This window comes from Ictalurus furcatus, chromosome 29, assembly GCF_023375685.1.
Source record: "Ictalurus furcatus strain D&B chromosome 29, Billie_1.0, whole genome shotgun sequence".
NCBI lineage: Eukaryota > Metazoa > Chordata > Actinopteri > Siluriformes > Ictaluridae > Ictalurus > Ictalurus furcatus.
The window spans coordinates 15,934,217-15,955,352 of record NC_071283.1 but is presented as its reverse complement, the minus strand read 5'-3'; the positions used below and the strand labels follow the sequence as shown (position 1 = coordinate 15,955,352).

General features: G+C 42.3%; 2 protein-coding genes across 4 annotated transcripts; both read left to right on the top strand.

Annotated features, from left to right (window-relative positions):
- The first annotated feature begins 269 nt into the window (after positions 1–269).
- On the top strand, positions 270–4,236 carry rps6 (ribosomal protein S6). The gene is made up of 6 exons (XM_053619576.1): positions 270–371; positions 1,177–1,308; positions 1,751–1,961; positions 2,966–3,112; positions 3,776–3,933; positions 4,094–4,236. The coding sequence occupies exons 1-6, from the start codon at positions 366–368 to the stop codon at positions 4,187–4,189; spliced, it is 750 nt and encodes a 249-aa protein (XP_053475551.1). The 5' UTR covers positions 270–365; the 3' UTR covers positions 4,190–4,236.
- Positions 4,237–6,916: 2,680 nt separating this feature from the next.
- On the top strand, positions 6,917–20,638 carry smu1b (SMU1 DNA replication regulator and spliceosomal factor b). 3 transcript variants are annotated; one of them, XM_053619291.1, is made up of 13 exons: positions 6,917–7,591; positions 9,501–9,711; positions 10,669–10,821; positions 11,258–11,368; positions 11,859–11,936; positions 12,025–12,153; positions 13,560–13,679; positions 15,253–15,369; positions 15,869–15,996; positions 17,626–17,752; positions 17,857–18,024; positions 19,505–19,657; positions 20,242–20,638. In XM_053619291.1, the coding sequence occupies exons 1-13, from the start codon at positions 7,566–7,568 to the stop codon at positions 20,338–20,340; spliced, it is 1,620 nt and encodes a 539-aa protein (XP_053475266.1). In that variant the 5' UTR covers positions 6,917–7,565; the 3' UTR covers positions 20,341–20,638. The 3 variants fall into 3 exon arrangements, with proteins under 3 accessions (XP_053475266.1, XP_053475268.1, XP_053475267.1); XM_053619293.1 differs by lacking the exon at positions 19,505–19,657 and having other exon boundaries at positions 17,857–17,976; XM_053619292.1 differs by lacking the exon at positions 19,505–19,657.
- The last annotated feature ends 498 nt before the right edge of the window (positions 20,639–21,136 follow it).

The following is a 21,136-nucleotide window of genomic DNA, read 5'->3' as shown; positions in this document are numbered from 1 at the left end:
TAATGATATTCACTAAATAATTATATTTATTTATTTATTTATTTATGTGTCTATCTATCTATATAAAAATAAATAAATACATAAATAAATGAATTAATGAATAAAGAGGCTGATGGTCGTCACCAGCGTGTTTGTTTGTTTTTGTTTGTTTGTTGTAAATGAAAGGATTAGTTGCAGTAGTAGTATCATATAATAAATAAGAATATCAAGGCGACAGAAATGTACATTACTTGTATTTTACTGAATAAACGCGTCAAGAAGTTGCGTTGGGAAATCTCGCGAGATTTGGAGAGTGTATGTGAGAGTACGCGGCGGATATCCGCTCTCTTTTCCGTGGTGGACTCCCGCACAGACGGTCCCCCAAAATGAAGGTGAGCTTCCAGAAATGTCTCTTTCTTAACGTTCTGTTTTATAATTGGACCTGAATACGAGCGGATTGGGAGAGTAAACACATTAAAGATGTCTAATGCGTTTACTGGAGTATTGAGGAGTTTGTCTGTGAGGCGGATGATGATGGATTGTAGCCGGTTGTGGAGAAGCTAACTGGCTAATCACAACATGGCGGCGCTCTGAGACAGTAATGTGGAATATTACAGAGTGTGAGAGAGAAAGGTGGAAGTGATGTCGGAGCGGGTGTTGATATGTTTCGTTTCCAGTTAGTTTTTGGATAAAGTTTTAGAGGTTATAGTGTAAATCTCGCCACGTCAGATGATGTGTGTCCCGGCGGGCTAGCTAGCACACACATGGAGTTTAAACAAACCGGGTTAAAGTTATCCCGAGATTAACTAACCCTCATTCAAGTGTGTTTAGTGGCTATGGTGAAATAACTAAACATCTAGCTGGATATCTGACTATAATTCTTTTGTAGTAATAAGTTTCCAGTCTGAGGAGCAACTTGAGTCAAATGGCAGATGTATAATTATTAATAACTTAATTAATCTAATATGACTTATAATTTCTGACTCAAAACATAATGTAATATTCAGGACAATAGTATAAAGTGTTTAATTTTATAATGTTGTCCTATGCAGTGCATGGTTTGTTCCTGAGAGATTTGTGTGTGTTGAGTTCAGGTGTCAGAGCTGCAGGTTCGAGTCGACTCCCAAACCAACAAAAACATTGAATCTTCTGCGACGTGCATCCCACTGATCGTTCTTTATTCAATCTTTCCTGCAGCTCAATATCTCTTTTCCTGCCACCGGCTGCCAGAAACTCATTGAGGTGGACGATGAGCGCAAACTGAGGACCTTCTACGAGAAGCGCATGGCCACTGAGGTGGCTGCTGACCCCCTGGGTGATGAGTGGAAGGTGAGTCTCTTCCTGTCCCACCTGAGTACACACACACACCTTCATCACCTTTAGTGTCCATGTTTACTTACCTTCTCTCTGTGTGTCTACTGAGCATTGTCCTAAAGAGCGTCGTTCCTTTAGCGCTTGAACCTCGTCCCTGTTCCTAGGTCTGCTAATTGCAGTAAATAACTATGGAATTGTGTTTGTGGAAAAAATTGAGCTTTGTGTGTGAGTGTTTGTGATGGCACACCAGTAGACCCCTTTCTGGCTGATCAGTAGCTCTAAAGGGGGGGCAGCGTGATGCCAGAGTGACAAGGAGCCGCAAACCGGATAACGACCTGATCTATACACACCACGACTGGTCGAACTGCATCGCTCCCACATTCAACCAGCTGCTCTAGCATGTGCTGTGTGTGTTGTGTAGGTGTGTGATTAACCTGTGTGTGTGTGTCTCTCTCAGGGCTACGTGGTGCGCATCAGCGGAGGAAATGATAAGCAGGGCTTCCCCATGAAGCAGGGCGTTCTGACTAATGGCCGTGTGCGTCTGCTCCTCAGCAAGGGTCACTCGTGCTACAGGCCGCGCCGCACTGGAGAACGCAAACGCAAATCCGTACGCGGCTGCATCGTCGACGCCAACCTCAGCGTCCTCAACCTGGTCATCATCAGGAAGGGTAAGACGTCTGGATTACACACAGATTAATGAATGGGACGGAGTTGAACGACTGTGAGATGTTAGGAGCGGCTGGTGGTGTCGGAGGAAAGTAGCTAAAGCATGATCGAAAAAGTCGTCAAGGGTTAACTTGCATATTAATGTATTTTCATGAGCATTGAAGTATCAAATACTGAATTAAGAGTCACATGATCAATGGAAATTTAGATTAGTTTTATCGGAATGGTAAATAATCTATGAATTGATTTCCTCATAGAAAGATGACACGGTTATCAGATAAAAGCCACAGTGGTGTCCCCATGTTCAACAACTTCCGTTTGTATTGATTTAATTGGACGTGACGATTCTGTTCTCTAGAACACGTGGGACTGAACCAGTGCTGTATAGGTTTTATGCGATATTAGAATATTTCATGTACGTGAAATACGTAAACTCTCACCTCTAGTGTATGAGCAGGTGTGATGTGAGCTGGAGATCTGGACTGAGGGCAGAAAAGGCACCAACATCTGCTCAGATAGTCATTAGATCTGTCGTTAGGATGTTCACCACATCTGCCACCACTGGAAGGTGTTATTGAAGTAACTGCAAGTAGGTCAGACCTGTGGATTGTGTAGAAGTCAGAGTTGCAAAGCTGCAGTAAACGTAGTGTTTTTTTTTAATCTATATATATACACACACACACAGTCTACACAATACGGCTGGTGTGGTTTTACATTAGGACTTGTTTCCGTCGGTTATGTAGTTGATTATTGTGGGTTAAATTGTTTCAGCTGTAATTAATATTCTGCTTGGGAAGTGTTTTTATAACGATGAGAAATTCTGCTTTAAAAAGTTTTTGGTGCAGTTCTATCTGTTAAAGAAGCAAATTCCCATGATAATGTGTATTTTATAAATGTTTAGAGATCTATCAGTGAGTTGTAATGCTCAGTGTTCAGAATGAACTTTATTCTTTTGTTTTCTGTGAGTGGAGATTTTATCATAAAAACACTGTGTGTGTGTGTGCAGGTGAGAAGGACATCCCCGGCCTGACCGACAGCACCGTGCCTCGCCGCCTGGGCCCCAAGAGAGCCAGCAGGATCCGCAAGCTGTTCAACCTGTCCAAGGAGGACGATGTGAGGCAGTATGTGGTGCGCAGACCCCTCACTAAGGAAGGTGAGCAGGACTCGGACGCAGGTTTTTCTAAATCCAGAAACCTATATCCAGTCTGTGATCATGTTACAGGTTAGACTGGGGTGGTTTTTTTGGTAAAACTCGAGGAGTTACTGATTAAAAGGCGGTGAGTTTCCGGAGAAGCTCGGCACACCAGTAGACCCTTTCTGGCTGGTCAGTAGCTTTAAAGGGGGGACAGTGTGGTGCCACAGAGAGGTGGAGCTGCAAACTGGATAACGACCTCGTCTGATCAGTGTGGCTGGTCGAACTGCATCGCTCCCTACACACACACACTTCATTCTGCTCAGAATGAAAGATCCATCATTGATTACAGATGGGTTACAAAAATATTAATACGAATCAGTTACATTTACCTGCTTTCACAGTGTGTATGTGTATATATACACAAGTTTTATTTTTCTACAAAACGATTAAATCCTAAATATTTTTGGTTCCTTAGACAGTGATCAGTGAATTAACCGTAAAGGACTTGAGAATTAACTGCAATCGGGCTTCTTATGCAAAGTGTGGAGATGAGAAGTGTTCATTTTGTTACTGTGCTATAAACTTTTACAGAAGTTTTAGCTGCACTTTGCTGTTTTAAACCTTCTATACCTCATTTTTCTCCTCAGTCTGATTATTATAAACAATCCGATTCCTCATTAGGCAAGAAGCCCAGGACCAAGGCCCCTAAAATCCAGCGCTTGGTGACACCCCGTGTGCTGCAGCACAAACGCCGCCGCATCGCCCTTAAGAGACAGCGCACGCAGAAGAACAAGGACGAAGCTGCGGAGTACGCCAAGCTGCTGGCCAAGAGGCTGAAGGTACGAGATGATCAGAGCTGCAGCTTTCTCACTGCCCCTGCAGGGTGATCTCACTCTAGAACCGTACATGTGTTTAAACGAGTGTGATGGAGTAGAGTTGTTTCTCCCTTCAGTAGGTACTTACACGTGTTTGTGTGTGTGCGTGCGCTCTGTTGTACAGGAGGCCAAAGAGAAACGTCAGGAGAAGATCGCCAAGAGACGCCGCCTTTCCTCCCTGAGAGCCTCCCAGTCCAAATCCGAGTCCAGCCAGAAATAAAAACTGCTTTCACGTCACTAATAAAAAGTCAAAATGGTTCTGCTCAATTTTGCTGTGTGTAAATTTTTATTTATTTATTTAGTTTATTCTTCACCAGTGAGAAGAATCTCAAACCCTGTTTACTCTGAACTCGCTTTAAAAGACTTTTAAAGGCTGGAGTTTACCCTTAAGCTAGTTTGATTAGATCTGGATGATGGGAGGTTAGTGATGTCACTTGTATGAAATAGCTTTAACTCAGTAACTTGGAAACAATCTACATAGACCAATTACTGAGCAGAGACTTGGGGTAAAAAAGATTGTAGATTTTTAATAATCTTAGATTAAGACTCTTAGTAAATGATTCTTAATTTAGACTCAACTCAAAGTAAAAGGTCTTTTTTATCTTAATTATGAGCAAGTGCTTAATTTTTGTTTTTGGTTGATTTTCGAGTTGGAAGTTAGTTCTCCTACAGGGTGTCTTTTTTGTATTTTTGTTGCTTGGAGCTTTTTATACAATCGCTTGCCAAATTTTTTTTTAAAAAAAAAACCCGACGACGCATGCGCATTACAACATGCACTACCCCTCCTGGCCTGCAAGAGTCAGTACAGAGCAGTAAAGAAAGTCTTCTTGCGTGAAGGGCGACAACGAAGAAGAATCGCAACAAGAATAATGATGGAGGAGAAAAACATGCTGCTTCCTTTGTAATTACTAGAGGAAGAAGAAACGAAAAAGAGAAACAGAAGGTCTGTGTTGACACTCAACCAGAAAGAGCTTACACTCGTTTCCGCCTCTTCTATTTTTTCTCCGACTGCTTTGAGAATCAACGGCGCGGGGTCATTTCTGCCACCTTGTGGAACAACTAAATAGTGCAGAAGAATGAAATGCGCATGTGCGACCTGTATGTGCAGTACGCGCGTACTCTGCCGATGGCGAAATTTGCGTTACACGTACTGTAAGCCCTTCCTAGCGTACGCGGAAAGTAAAAAGATGCTTCACGTTTTCCGCGTACGCCAGGAACAGCGTACAGTACGCGTAACGCAAATTGTCATCAGCAGAGTACGTACGCCGTCCGATTTTTCTGAAGGCTCTGGTATACTTGTTTTTTTTTTTTTTTAGCGTATATGCACAGTCGTACGCATAGCCTTTCAAAGTATACTCCATTTGACATGTACGCGTACACAGGCAGTCGACGCATGCGCATTACGACAATTTGCACTACCCCTCCTGGCCTACAAGAGTCAGTACAGAGCAGTGAAGGACGACAACGAAGAAGATCGCAATAACACAAAGAACAATGCTTGGGCAATCTTTCGCCACAATTAGCACCCGTATACAAATCCTTATCCTCTTTAAGGCTAGAATTATACAAATGCGGGTACGTTCTAACCTGCACTCGTTTCTGTTTGTTCCGTTTTTTCTCCGACTACCTTCACAATCAACGGCCCTGGGTCACTGCTGCCACCTTGTGGAAGAACTAAATAGTGCAAAAGAATTAAATGCGCATGTGCGCCTTGCGCGTACAAAGTAGGCGTAAAACGTGAAGCATACTTTCTACTTAAATCGCGCTCATTGTGAAAGGACCCGTAAGTAGAAAGAATGCTTTACTTTTTACGGCTACAGTAGGAACAGAGTACAGTACGTCCGCGGCCCGATTTTTCTAACCGCGTGTACGTTGTACGCGCAGGTCGCACGTGCGCTTATAATTCTTTTGCACTACTTAGTTCTTCCACAAGGTGGCAACAGTGATCCAGGGCCGTTGATTGTGAAGGTAGTCGAAGAAAAAACGGAAGCGACGGAAACGCTTGCAGGTTAGAAAATCCCCGCATTTGGGACACACCATGGAGATATAAACAAACCGTAGTCACATGCTGTAATATCAAGTATATTTCTTACTGAAATACTTCGTATTAGTTTGAATGCTAAAACATTTATTTCCATAAAGTTACAGTTGGACTTTTTGTAGCAGAAAACAATACGCAGTATGTTATGTGTTATCTATCTTTATATTCTTGTTGAAACAAGAACATAATAATAAATATAGTAATAAATATAAAGGGATAGTAAGAACTGAACTGTCACTTCATTTATCGAAGTTCTTCCCCCAGGATAAAACTGGGCTGTTCTTGGGCATTAAAATCGGGTTTTGTCCCACTGCTGTGTTACCGCATTATATTTCACATTATTTAATTCAGACTAAAACAGCGTGATGCCTCCCTTTCTGGGTAGAATCCACATCAAATAATAAAAAAAGTTAGTTTCTGTTCTTCTTAACAGTTTGTGCGGTATTTCTCTGCGCCAACGTTTAAGTGATTCTTCTTCTGGGTGGTGAGAGACGAGCAGCTGAATAGTGGGTTGCGCCACCTAGTGTGCAGGTGTGAATTAGCTGAAGGCGATCAATCGTTTCGGGTTCGGCGTGAAAGGACCTTAATGCGGCTTCTGGCCACCTGGTGGCAGCAGAGCCGAGACAGGAAAAAAAATGCTACAGTCGCCTTTATCATTCCAGCGCATTTATTTATTTATATATTGTTTGGCACCACAAGAGGGCAGCACTAGATGTTTCCTCAAAGCAGGCCATTGAAATTCAGGATGCGTTCAGGATAGATGATACTGCACTGACTCCTGCTAAACGCTCTGAATGCAGTTCAGGTCCACGTGAAGCCACGCCCATGTCGCCGTTAACGTCACCACAGAGTCTAAATGTCTGTAGCTAGATATACAGTGTAATAGTGTACAGTCAGAGGGGGGGGGGATGTTAAATCTGTTCTCCGGGTTCTCTGACCCACACTGAGGGAGTCTGAGGGTGTAGACTAGAGCACGAGGATGTATTTAGCAGATTTGGGCTTTGTTCTTTGGTGCAGGTCAGAATTCATCCTTCTGTGTGATGTGAACATCTTGACATGTCTGTGCATGGTGTTTACGTGCTGCAATTCTGCCACGTGCATGCCATGAATGTTAAGGTGTTCCTAATAAAGTGGCCGGTGAGTGTATACACGAATATCTTACGCTCTATTTGTATTTTTTCCCCCTTTTTCTTAGGTAACATATTAAGGCATGCATAAAAAATGCCATATATGCCGTTTACGGTTAATTAAGCGCTCGTGTTTATATCATACTTCAGTATCACGCGCATTGATGACGCGCGCGGGCGCGTCTGTGTTCGCGCGTGTTTATTGTTATTAATTAATTTATTTGCTCTCGTGTCTTACGTCACACCCACACACCCACACAGAAGGGTGTCTTCTGTAAGACCGTAACACTTAGCACACAGAAGAGTGACGTGTTTCACGCCCGGCCGTAGCACGTGTACAGGGGCGCGTTCACGTGTCGGGGACGCGCGGACACGAGAGCGAGCGCAGGTGGAGAATGTGAGCGGTGTTTCTGCGGCTCTATACAGCCATGGAGCTGGAGGTAGAATCCGCTGAGTGAGTATCATGTACAGGTGTGTGTGTGTGTGTGTGTGTGTGTGTGTGTGTGTGTGTGTGTGTGTGTGTGTGTTTTCTGGACTGTTCTGAATCAGAATCTTGTCACGTCTCCTCAATAAAAAAAGCATTGAAAATGTTCCTCAGCTCAGTGTGTGTGTGTGTGTGTGTGTGTGTGTGTGTGTGTGTGTGTGTGAGTGAGAGAGAGAGAGAGACAGAGAGAGAGAGAGAGAGAGAGAGAGTGTTTGATCTCTGAGCTCTGTGCAGTGTGTATGATTACAAAATGACCTGTTATTGAAATGTCATGTTCATGCCGCAGTCATTAAGTCGCTTTTACGTGTCAGATGTAACGAGTCACACCTTAAACACCAGCTTCCTTTCTTATTCCAGAGATGTTTTTTTTTTATTATTTTTTTTATTAAAGCTGGTGTTGATGATCTTCAGCTTTGAGAAACAAACACTGCTTCCAGAAAGCGTCTGTAGATACATTTATAAATGGACGGCTATCTGGTTCTGTAACCATTTCCTTGGTCCTAGATGTTGATGTAGAAGCTTGTGTGTTTATTGAGTTCTTGAGCTTCCTCCGGTAACCAAAAGAAGGAGAGAACCTTTTCTGGAGCATTTATTTATTTTGTGCTCATTTCAGACAATTCATTAACCTCATACACTCTGCGATCTTTTTGATTTTCCCTCCTCCACTGACGTGCTGAGGAAATGATCCATTTAGACTGAAATAAGAGATTTTGTAGAACAGAGCGCTCCAGCTCCAGACTTCTGTATGAAGGAGGAAAGTTCAGGGCTCTGAGGAATAAAAGTCTGGAAGAAGAATCTGTCGTTTCTTGCTGTAGCTGCAGGAGGTTAACTAATTATAGCTATCTGGGGTCTGAAAAATCAATAAATAAACAAACATTACTGTTATTTAGGACCACCTATACACGCTGGGTAACAGGTAGCTTACATCGATTTATTTTATTTTAAGATTTTCTATTAATTTTATTTTCTATCAATTTTTATTTTTAAATTAGGTAAATATTTTACAATTAATTTCATTAAATGTAATGTTTTTAAATTATTTCTGGTTTTAACCTGTTGTTGTTGTTGTTGTTGTTGTTGTTTCTTCTTCTTCTTCTTCTTTACCAGTAACTATAGGAGACTAATTATGGCTAAGTAAAACTTAAATAATAATAATAATAATAATAATAATAATAATCAATATTTAAAAATATATAAATGAATTATTATTATTGTTACTATTATTTCTTAGTGATTAATCTGTGAATTCATGCTGATTTTTTTTTTTTAATTAATGGTTTTTAGATTTTTTTTTTCATGAAACAGTGCATGGGCCCCTATAATTGCTGCTTCTTGTTGTTTTTCTCATTTTTACTATTATTATTATTATTATTATGAATAATAATAATCTTTTATATTTTTATAAATAGTGTTATTTAATTGATTATTCAGTTAGTTTTCCTACAATCCTATGTAAATTGATTGATTATTTGTTTTATGGATTATGTTTTTGTATTATTTTATTTTCATTTGTATTTATTATTTAGATGTCATTATTAATCACTTGAAATTATTCAGATCAGTTTAATTGATTTCCTTTTTAAAAAATATACACAGAATTCCTCAAGACAAAGGTTCTTACAGGTTTTTTTTTTTTTTTTTTTTTTTTAAAGTTTTATAGCTTTCTGTTGTACTTTAATCCTATTTTGAAACTAAGGAGCCCTGTAGAGTCTTTAATGGTCTTTAGTGTACGGTGATGTGTGATGATGGTTTGATGATGGTTTGAGTGGCATAAAATCTCCTGTCCGGTATGATGTAGAACGTTAGATTAGAACTGACAGCTTGTGTGTGTGTGTGTGTGTGTGTGTGTGTGTGTGTGTGTGTGTGTTGTCCCGGCCAGTGTGATACGGCTGATCATGCAGTACCTGAAGGAGAACAATCTGCCGCGCACTCTGGCCACGCTGCAGGAGGAGAGCACGGTGGCGCTGCACACAGTCGACAGCATCGAGAGCTTCACGGAGGACGTGAACGCCGGCCGGTGGGACGCAGTGCTGAGAGCCATCCAACACCTCAAACTACCCGACGGGCTGCTCATAGACCTGTACGAACAGGTGAGAGTCGCAGAGACGCACCGATAACGGCGCTTCACTCGAGTGCATGCACGCTCTATGGAAAGTTTGAAATGTAAATATGGAACATGGTGTAAATGCATAATATATGCAAATTACATGCAAATCTTTGACACATTTCTAGAAGGGTATGTTAATGCACAGGTCCTAAATGCAAATGCAACGCATGCCATATGTTACAAATACATCTCGAGTAGTGCTTTGTTGTTGTTTTTTTCATTTCCAAATATCGGCATCCTTAAAATGAATATTAGATTGTAGAAGTCCACTCCTCTGCGCAGAACATTTTAAAACCATTTATATCTCATCTAGTGTTGACTCTGATATTGTGTCTCCCAAATCTTTCTTTTTGCATTAAGTCCTGTATTTTTTTTTTCACCGAACGTGTCGATGGTGTTTACGGCCATGTGTTTATGGTCTCATCGCACAGATCCACTTATTGCTCCAGTGAGGTTTGCTGAAATTCAGTTTATTGGATTTTTTAGCGCAGTTTGTTGTTATTGATGCTGCGTCTAATTACGAACTCGACGACCTCACTACTCAACTAAACCGTTCCATTCAGAAAATTCAGTGCAGGAGGAAATTGTCAAAGGTTTTAAACTTGAAAAATATTTCTATCACAGATGCCTTCCTTAAAAAAATCCTCAGCAGTGATCTGCTTCTTCTGTTTGGCTCGTTGGTTTTCTGCATGTTGACGGATGAAGAAGAGATTTTACATGTGTGCAGCATTATGTTTAAACCCCAGAGATGCACCATGGGTAAATTCCAGATGAATTTCGAATCATTAGAAGTTCAGGTCAGGTTGAGGAAGTGTGTATCCAGGAGACTGCTGCTGGAATCATGAAGACTGTCCTGTGCTCATCTCAGGACTTTTACTGAACATCCTGTAATCGTACTTTTCTTCTGTTTATATGATTATTTTTGTATATTTCCCACCAGGTGGTACTGGAACTGATCGAGTTGAAAGAACTCGGAGCCGCTGGTTGTTTATTGACTCAGACGGACCCCCTGATCATGCTGAAACACACTCAGCCCGAACGATACGCCAAGCTGGAAGCTCTGCTCACGAACACGCACTTCGACCCGAATGAGGTAGGGGTGTGTTAACACGAGTACAGATGGGTTCCGGTTTCTAAACCGAATCCAGAACTATTCGCACCTTTGGTTGAGTACCTGTGTACCTCCACTTACCACTACATAAAAGTAGGTGGAGTTCCTCCAGTGAGAAGGCGGAGCCGATGTACGGTAGAAAAGCCGTTCTCGCTCGCTAGGTGTTGTTTAAAATGTTAGTTATTGGTTCAGGTGATGATTCTGAGGATTGCGTTTCATCCATGTCTAGCTCCACCCACAGGACCTTGTTTGGTTCTCTTGGTACTTCTTGGTACAAGAATTCAATAGCAGGTTCAATTTGCCTCCAGATTAAAATGAGAACGGACCGATTATGAGGGTTTTAAAACTTAAATAACTGGGTCCTGAACTAAATTTAAACCCAACACATGATGTTTTTTTTCTGTCTGTGTTGTTGAAGGTTTACCCAGAAGGCAGCAGCAAGGAGAAGCGCAGGTCGTCTATAGCTCAGGCGCTGGTTGGAGAAGTCAGTGTGGTTCCTCCCTCTCGCCTCATGGCTCTGCTCGGACAGGTGGGTTCTCGTCTGTTACGAAGCTTTAGACCTTTATTTCCCGACATAAGTTGAATTCATCTATCATCAGTACCTGATTGTAGAGCTCTGTTAGTGACAGTGGTCCTGTTTGAATTAGCCTCACATAATGTAATAACTAATCCTGATATACTGATAGAGATGTCTATTTATCCTGTTGTTACTCTTATTAAATATGCACATAATGTATCATCTAACGTGTCAAACTGGGCTATCACGTGTCAGGACCAGACATGGCGCGATTGATCAGTCTAGGCTTGGCATTTTAATCCAGGTCATGATAGAGCATCAGTTCCAGCTATCTGTGGTAATTTAGGCCAGAATGCTGCCAGGTTATACCGGTAAACACTAACCCAGCTGTAACGGTGCTTAACGTCTTAGCAGATTAATCGCGTGTTGGAGAACTTTTTTGATTTAAATACCCCTGCCCGAGGTTGTGAACCCGGCCGAGCACCTGTCTTTCTCCACGCAGGGTCGTTTATGCGAGAGCGCGCTGTACAGGTTACAGGAGACCAAAGCGCTGAGGCAGTTCGGATCATTAGCCATGTTGGTAAGTGAAGCGTGAGGACGCGCTTTATCACACTTCGCTGGTGTCACTCCCGTACGAGAGGCTGTTCATCTTTATCTGAACCTTCCAGTCTCTGAAGTGGCAGCAGCACCAGGGTCTCCTCCCCGCCGGGATGTCCATAGATCTGTTCCGGGGGAAAACCATGATGAAGGACCTGGAGGAAGAGCGCTTCCCCACCCAGCTCAGCCACCTTCTGAAGGTAGAGTGACCGACGGCAACAACGCTGAAGCTGCGAGCCAAAAACGCCGTTACACCACGACACCTTCTTTAACCTCTTTAACACGATGAAAGAAATACGCAGGCCATCAGTCGTCTTGTTTCTATAACTCAGGAAGTGAGGTGCAGCGTTCACATAGGAATAAATGAATGATGTATAGAGGATTCGCGCTTAATAGACACGTCGTCTTCTCACGTACGTAATGCTAACTTGTACCTTTATCTCTTTAACGAATTAGCGATGTTTTGGGGTTAAATGAATACGGCAGTTAATCCGTATCTGTACGTTTGTGTTGCCAATAACTCATAATAGAAAGTTTAACAGCAGCTGTTTTGGTTATTAAATTGTTTAAATATACGACTATAATTCTTTAAATGTAAAATTCCAGTCACTCCACAGGATCAGATGAGACGGATGTGAGAGGAAATCTTCTCTTCCAAACCAGTAACAAGTAGTTCCAGTTACTTTAGACCTTCCGGAAGGGTTTTTTGGTCCAAGAGTAGTTCCTGTCTCTGAAAGGCGATTCGACGCATTTACGTATTCGTTTTTTTGTTTACATTTTTTGTCTACAGTATTCACGCACACACAAACACACACACAAACACACACACACGGAGTTATAATTGCTTTCGAGGCCCGAGGCTCCTGTCAGATGGTCAGCATGCTGACTCACTGCATCTTCTGATTGATGGCCTCAGGGTGACAGTAACTCCGCCCACCAACACATAATACTTTATGTACCCTCACCCCAGCGCTGTGATGTGATATTACAGTGTGGGTGTATGCTAACTTCATGCTAATGCACTTTCTCTGGTCAAAACTCCTGCTGCTACACACACACACACACACACACACACACAAAAGAAATATAATCTAAATAAATATTAAGATACAAATTATAAACTCAATCTTGCAGTTTTTATTAACATCTTACTCTGTTAACACTCGGTACACCTGTTTGTTTGTTTGTTTATTTAAAAATACGATTAAAAGATGTTAAGGGATTTTAGTTGCAGAACGAGGTTAATACTTAAGATCTGAAATTTCACAACTTTAAGAGCTGTACATGTTTTATTCATTTATTTATTTTTATTATTTTCTGTTTCATTTATTTTAAGATTGACTGAAATTTATCCATAAAATTTGGACCCTCAATAATGTCAATCTTTTATTTGTACGTTTAATTAATATTTCAGTGTAAACTTCTGGCACATTTTTACTGGCATGTAAGTAACACATTTATTTAACAAACTTATTTTTGCCAAAAAAAAAACTTGGATAAAATTTTGTAATATCAAACTGCTAATTTGTCTCACTAATTCCACCTTAAACAAGACATTTCTTTGTGTGTGTGTGTGTGTGTGTGTGTGTGTGTGTGCGTGTGACAGTTTGGTCCGAAGTCGCATGTAGAGTGTGCTCGGTTCAGTCCGGATGGTCAGTATCTGATTACAGGATCAGTGGATGGATTTATCGAGGTTTGGGATTTCACTACGGGGAAAATCTGCAAGGTGCGTCCAAAACTTTAGTCTTTAAAAAAACATTTTCAATGAAATGTTTGTTCGAGGACCTCCGTCATGGAAACCCGAATTCTCCTCAGTAGCTTAGCCCCGCCCAGTCACTTTAATTCATTAAATTTCATTTAATGCCTTATTATTTGGGCTCCTCCCATTTGGTATTTGAAATGCATAAACAATTTGAAACACACCCCTAAGAGACCTCAGAAGAAGTAAGAGATGTGAACTGTAGAGTCAGCGTTCGATCTAACAGGTGAATATGTCTGTGTGTATGCTGGTTGATCTAAACACTAATAAACACGTGTATAACACATTTAAAGGGCAGAAGCGCTGCTGTGTTCATGCTGTGAGCGGCCACGTTGGTTTGACCGTATCCGCTGAGCTTGGGGTTCAGATCTTCCAGAGCTTCCGAGTAGGAATTCCAACTTCACGGGGCACTTTCTTTACTTCCTCCTAGGTGGACGTGTCGAGTGATGAGTCGAGATATGTTTTAGTTGAATGCAGCAACATTAACAATTTGTCATTTCAAAGTGCCAAAAAGAGCCAAATTACCTAAAACCCAACACAGTGGATGAACACGTGCAGGTGTGCTGTTAAAATTCTCCGCGTCCTTCTGAAAGCCGTCTATAAAATGTTCCGTTTATATATAAGAAGAAAAAAACCCCCACACTTTCCCATTTAGTTCTGCGTAATGATCTCTTTCTGGAGCGAACACCGTTATAGAGGAACCTCTGAGGTGTGGAATATGGGTCACCCCAAGTCTCGCTGACGTCCGTCCTGCACGTGTACGCACTCCAACGGCCAAAAATAACGCGACCGACTTGTCGCTTTTACAGTAGGAATCACTGAGGGAGTCGCTGTGCGTGTTTACGGCCGGTGCACTGTCACACCGCAGGTCAGGAGTAAAGACTGCACGCACGTTATGTACTGTGTAGAAATGACATTTTTCAAAATGTTTAATTTAATTGACTGAAAATTGAGAGTTTTAAAGTGAATTCTGAATTTGATTCTGTTGATTAATAGTGTGTGTGTTGACTGTAACAGCGCTCTCAAATATCTATAAACTTGCATTTCAATATGAATTCCTTGAAATCGGAACGGAAGTTTTGTGGCTTTCAGTACGGATATGTTGCCTTAAGGTTCTCTATAATCTATCGTGGTCCAAAACAATGAGAACTTTCGCTTTTAGAGGATGCAGAGCTCCTGATTTCTTCTGTTTTTGTGTACATCTCGTACTACGTAGTTTTAGATCATCAAACAAAATACAGCATAAAACAAAACGCTTGACCGTAGTGTCTGAAGTGCCCCGCCCCCAACAGCTATGGGCTTCCGGGTTTTGAGGTAAGCTAAACGACGAGCCGCTCGATATGTTCAGCCCTGACTTCCTGTTTCAGTGGAAATGACGTCAACACGTCCAATAACACTGCGAGTTCCACGGCACTTCACGGGGACTTTAATGAAGGTTTAATGAATATTAATTAGTAAGTCATGGATATTGAATATTAATGAGAAGATAATTGTGTGTGTGTGTGTGTGTTTGTGTGTGTGTGTGTGTGTGTGTGTGTAGGATTTAAAGTACCAAGCTCAGGATAACTTCATGATGATGGATGAGGCGGTGCTCTGCCTGGTGGTGAGTCACGACAGTGAGATGGTGGTGTCCGGAGCTCAGGACGGAAAAATACAGGTACTCCACCCCAACCTCCAACTTGATCTCAACCTTCACCTCGACTTTCACCTCCATCACCACCTCAACCCCTAATATTAATCTCTCAATATTTATTAGGGATGGCAATAACATACCGTCAAAAGTAAATGTGCTTTCAAAGTGGTATCTGGCCGCTTACAACTGCCGCCGCCACCGCCATCATCATCATCATCATCATCATCATTATTATTATTATTATCGGTTTAAGCAGGCTGTGCTTGGAAATTTTGTTATTGTTCTCTACTAAAGTCTGTAAAATATAGAAACACCAAATTTGGCAGAAAGGTGTAGTTTACACCCCACATTAACTGCCCCCCTATAATTGCTGCTATGTTTATTATTATTATTATTATTATTATTATTATTATTATTGAGTCTGGTTTATTCTTTTCAGAGATGTATACCTCACTCTGGATGATGGTGTGTGTTTGTTAGTTGTGTGTTTATACTGTGAAATGGACGTCTCTCCTCTCTCCAGCTGTGGAGGATTCGTAACGGTCAGTGTCTGCGCAAATTCGAGCGCGCCCACAGCAAAGCTGTCACCTGCCTCTGCTTCAGCAGAGACAACAGTCAGCTCCTCAGTGGCTCCTTCGACCAGATCATCAGGTTTATACACACACACACACACACACACACACACACACACACACACACACACACACACCACTTCCCTCATTCGTTCCTTTGGCTGAGTTCATTTCTTCCTGGGAAATTCTACTGAATTTAAAATGTTAAAAGGACACTCTGGATCTCACTGGGAGTTAATTCGCATCGCTTAATGGCCTGCTTTCTGCTCTCCACAGGGTGTGTGTGTGTGTGTGCGCACGCGTGCGTGTGTGCGTGTGTGTGTGTGTGTGTGTGTGTGTGTGTGTGTGTGTGTGTGTGTGTGTGTGAGAGAGAGAGAGAGAGAGAGAGAGAACTGATGGTGCTTGTGCAGTAACAAACAAGGCAGGTTCTAATGGTGTTTATCAGGTTGCAGTGTTTGAGGAAAAAAACGTTCTTCATCTAAGACGTTGGTGTAACGTTGGCAGAATGCAGTGAAGCCAGAAAACTAGAACTGTGCTTTATTCTGTCAGCCATTGGTCCAGTACCAAAGGTTCTGGCTGTTTGCTTTTTGGTTCCTGCTCAAGATATATATAGGATCTAATGGTTGTTGGAGATGGGGCTGACAGCACTCTTCATTTCATGGTTGCACATACAACGTCGCACAACATGAACACCATGAGACCAATTACTAAACACTGACTAAACACACAGACTACTCTCTGGGCCACAAATATAATAATTTGTGCATATTAACAACAGCATAAAAGGTATTTTATCGGGATATTATTTCCAGGAGCACAATCAAAGCCTCTCTAATTGAACAAATAAAGATTTTTACTCATCCGCAGCCTCGACAGCTCCACAGAGTCTGCTCTCACTGGAAATAAATAACTTGGTGGAAGTCTGAGTTCCTGTTTGGGCCAGATTTAGCTTTTCTGTTCATTCTGATGGTCTTCTTTTGCTTGTCGTACCTGAACGATGTTAGGTTTTTGGTTAAAAGTGGCCTATTTTGGCATTCTGTTCACAAAGGAACTTATCCAGTGAGACTTTCATCGGTATGTGATGAACTGATGTGGGGATAAACAGAATCTGACAGAACCAAAGGGAAAAGTCATATTAAATTACTGAAGTGCTGAAAAAGCTTCTGAAGCAATATATGGCTTTAGCAACTGGATCAAATCAGGTTATGACTGCAGGGGTTGAGTATGATGATGAAGAGTGAAGCGCCCAGTGTCTCCCTCTCTCGCAGTCGCTCGCTAACCAACCTGACGTTAGCATTTCTGCAGAACCCGTGCTAGGCTCCTGGTGTGTGTCTGTGGGTGGAAGGAATTCTGATTTTCCACGTGCACTCCAGCAAAGAAGGAGGCAGAAAGAAAGATTGCGTGTTTCTATTCCTATCTTAGGCCAGCGAGATGGGTCTGGCGGATGCAGCTGCTTTGCTACGTCAGTTTCTAAGCAAGAGAGAGGAAATAAGCAGGAAGGAATGATGAGGGCTGTGATTGGGTTCTTATTGCCACACAAAAGCTCCTCATTCAGGCTGAATCGGATTTGCATGGCGCCTGAAGCAAGGCATAAATGCCACAAAGGCGGCAAAAACCGATGAATAGGTTTAAATGTTTTGGTAGAGGAAGCTATTTAGGTTTAGGCATCTTGGGTTTTGATAGGCTAACCACTGTTTATATCCATTAGACTTCATGGACTGAAATCAGGAAAGATGCTGAAGGAGTTCCAAGGTCACACTTCCTGCATAAACGACGTCATCTTCTCACACAACGGCCAGTTTGCCATTAGCGCCTCAGCAGATGGCACAGTGAAGGTAAATCTGCATTTCATTTCCATACAGATCCTGATGGACGATTACACGCCTCGCCTCGCCTCGCCTCTCCTCTGGGGCATTAATACTGATTCTCTCTTTCTCAGATCTGGAACGTGAACACGGCAGAATGCACCATCACCATCAAAACTCCTGACGTTCCAGAAGGATCCGACATCACAGTTAACAGTGTTGTTCTGGTGCCCAAGAACCCGGAGCACTTTGTGGTGTGTAACAGGACCAGCACAGTGGTTGTCATGAACGTCCAGGGCCAGGTAACTGTCTCAGTTTCGACTCTGCGCTCTTGAGACTCGAGGCTCGCCTTGGACTTCAGAACAGCTGACCTGTAACTCTACATTGACTCAAGAGCTGCTGACTCCAATTTGGACTCAAGAAATGCTGAGATTCAACTGTGACGACGTTACTCGACTCAGACTCTGCGAGATCTGATCACAAATTGGTTTAATTAGACTCTAGAATTGGACTCGAGAGCTGCTGACTTTGTGACTTGATGCAGACTCAAAAACTGCTGACTTTTTTGGCTCGACTGAGACACTGAGCTCCTAACTTGTGACTCGACTAGAACTCGAATGCTACTGACTCGAGACAAGACGAGACTTGGACTATGTGAGCTGCTGACCTTAGACTTGATTTGGATTGAAGAGCTGCTGACTTGAGACTCGACTCGGACTCTGTGAGCTCCTTACTTGGGACAAATTGTTCAAACTGGTCTTGAATGTTGCTGACCAGAGAATCAACTTTTTGCTATTATGCGCAGAAGTGGACCTCTTCTGTGTCCCACAACGTTCCCTGCCACTCGTGATAACTAATGACGTCATCATCGGCTGAAACAGATGCGCCGGTTACTTTACTTCCTGAAATAGTGCGGACCCGAGTACGACTTGCGTTCGCATTCGCGGGAACGCGTGACAGTTCCAGTGTAATCGGACTCGGACCAGCTCCGACAGGGAGTCTCGGGTACGGTACCGCGGTGCGCGTCCCGGTCCGCATGACCGCTTTCACATTACCAATTTTTCATGTATACCGTGCTCAGTTTCAGACTAAACTACCAGTGTGAAAACCCCTTAGGCTTGAGAGCTGCTGATTTTGTGACTTGACTTAGACTCGAAAAACTGCTGACTCGAGACAACACTCGACTTTGACTTCGTGAGCTACTGACGTTGTGCTTCAACTTGGAGTTGAGAACTGCTGACCTGTAACTCGACCTGGACTTTAGCTGTATCTGTGAATCTGGTTTTCAGTCAGTATTTTGAACGTAGATCATCAACTTGCGCTTCCTTCGTAACATCACGAAGCATAATTTAGCACCGTTGAATAATTTAGCCGTGCAGTGAAACGTGGTGCTTTAATGACCCGAGAGTTTCGCCTCTGTTCGGTCATCCTCGGTAACCCATTCTCTCGGGTGCAGATCGGAAATGACAGAGTGAGAACAGTTCAAAATAAAGCATCTCAAAATTGCGTCCAGTGTTGCAGTGGTGAATTTAGAGAGTTAACAAATTTAGAAAATGCTGTGGTCTGAACTCAAGAGACGGAGACGATCGTCTCTCCCACACTTTTCATTGCACGCTTGCTTGCTGACTCACTCGCGCTCTTAACCTCCTCCGCCTCCTCAATCTTCCATTCCATCTGCTCTCTTGCTCTCGCTCTTCCTCTCTTCCTCCCTCGCATTCTTTCTCTCTCTCTCTCTCTCTCTCTCTCGCTCTCTCTCGCTCTCTCTCTCTCTTTCTTTCTAAGGTACTGAGGAGTTTTAGCTCAGGAGTGAGAGAGGGAGGAGACTTTGTGTGTTGTACACTGTCTCCTCGCGGAGAGTGGATCTACTGCGTGGGAGAGGACTATGTGCTTTACTCGTTCAGCACCATCACTGGAAAGCTGGAGAGAACTCTGACGGTACAGTTCCGTCCTCGGGGCATCATTAGGTTCTTATTTCTGAAGTAAATGCACCTGATCACGGCTTGTCATGAACTTTGAATGCACTCTGGAACACAATCGATTACTGTGAGGAAACTTTTATTCCTGCTAAATTGGCTTGTGCAAAGACGAGCAGAAACCACGAATGTTGTGTTGTACCCCATTATTTCCGTAACACTGACAGTCTTGACAAAAACATTTGCTCGTTAGCCGAGTCAGCATATATCCGTATACGTTTCAGGTCTTGCATGCTGTCTGTTGGACACGCGGCAACATTTTACCAGCGATGTGAGAATAGAAACGCTTTAATTCTATTACATTTTCATTGTATAGTACTTTTAACATTTTATTGAAATAAATTTCAAATTATCCACTAATAAATTCATGGAAATTGTTGCATCAATATGTATAGATTTAAAAAAAAAAAAAAAAAAAAGAAAAACCCCACCACTTCACGCTGTATGATTTGGACCTGTCAGAATTCTGTACGAAACGATTTCTTTCTCGGCTGCTCAGTAGTCTCGTGTCTATATTAAGCACTGATCTCTTTCACCCTTTCGCAGGTGCACGAGAAAGACGTGATTGGCATAACCCACCACCCTCATCAGAACCTGATCGCCACCTACAGCGAGGACGGCCTGCTGAAGCTCTGGAAACCGTGAACGTAACGCAGAAAACCCAACCGCGCATCAGATGAACGCTACAGTCGTCATTCGTGCTGATGCTGTGGTACGTCTGTACATCGAGATGTTTGGAGTCATGCGTCGGTTTTCAGGTTTGAAAGTCTTCCATTCCAGAGACGATGAAGATCATTACAAACTTAATCTTCACTTGTAATATGTCTGAGTAACACTGATCTAATCTCTGTAACGTTAAAAAAAAAAAGAAGTGAGATTTCTTTAAATGTTGTAAGAAAATCACGATCATAACGTTTCTGAATTGCATGAAACTGAAAGCTATAGTTACGATCATTTTCCTGTGAAATTCAGCTACGATTATCAATCGATTTCTTTCCCCAAATGAAAGATTGGTTAAAAGCCAGATGGTATTCATCCTTTCCATACGTTTTAAAAACCGTCCCTCTGCCGTGTAAACGCTGCATGATCGTATCGACATGCTGTTCGTGAACAGTTCCGTAGTGTTTAATATGTCGGAATCTGCATGCCAGCAGTATCTCTGTATGAAACCGTGATATAACACGGCCTTTGTGCTCCAACACTGACACTTTTTTATTTTCTTTAAGAAAAGCAGTGTATATTTCTGGAATATTGAAGAACCGAGGTGGTTTCAGCCAGCGTCGACAGTGTAGCTAACGAAAGGCGTTGTTTTTATTTTGGAGGAGAGAGTACCAGTGAACCTTTTTAGAAAACGAATATAAGGAGATGTACAAAAAGGGTGCAAAACGATGCAGCACATTTTTGATCTAGTCCTTTTACGAATCGGTCGCCCTCAGAGAAA

Bases quoted from the DNA above. Each gene is read 5' to 3' on its own strand.
- rps6 (XM_053619576.1), top strand. The intron at 3,113-3,775 runs GTGAGCAGGACT...ATTCCTCATTAG, and splicing joins CAGACCCCTCACTAAGGAAG to GCAAGAAGCCCAGGACCAAG. The intron at 3,934-4,093 runs GTACGAGATGAT...TCTGTTGTACAG, and splicing joins TGCTGGCCAAGAGGCTGAAG to GAGGCCAAAGAGAAACGTCA.
- smu1b (XM_053619291.1), top strand. From the start codon at position 7,566: ATGGAGCTGGAGGTAGAATCCGCTGA. The intron at 13,680-15,252 runs GTGCGTCCAAAA...GTGTGTGTGTAG, and splicing joins CTACGGGGAAAATCTGCAAG to GATTTAAAGTACCAAGCTCA. The intron at 15,370-15,868 runs GTACTCCACCCC...TCCTCTCTCCAG, and splicing joins CTCAGGACGGAAAAATACAG to CTGTGGAGGATTCGTAACGG.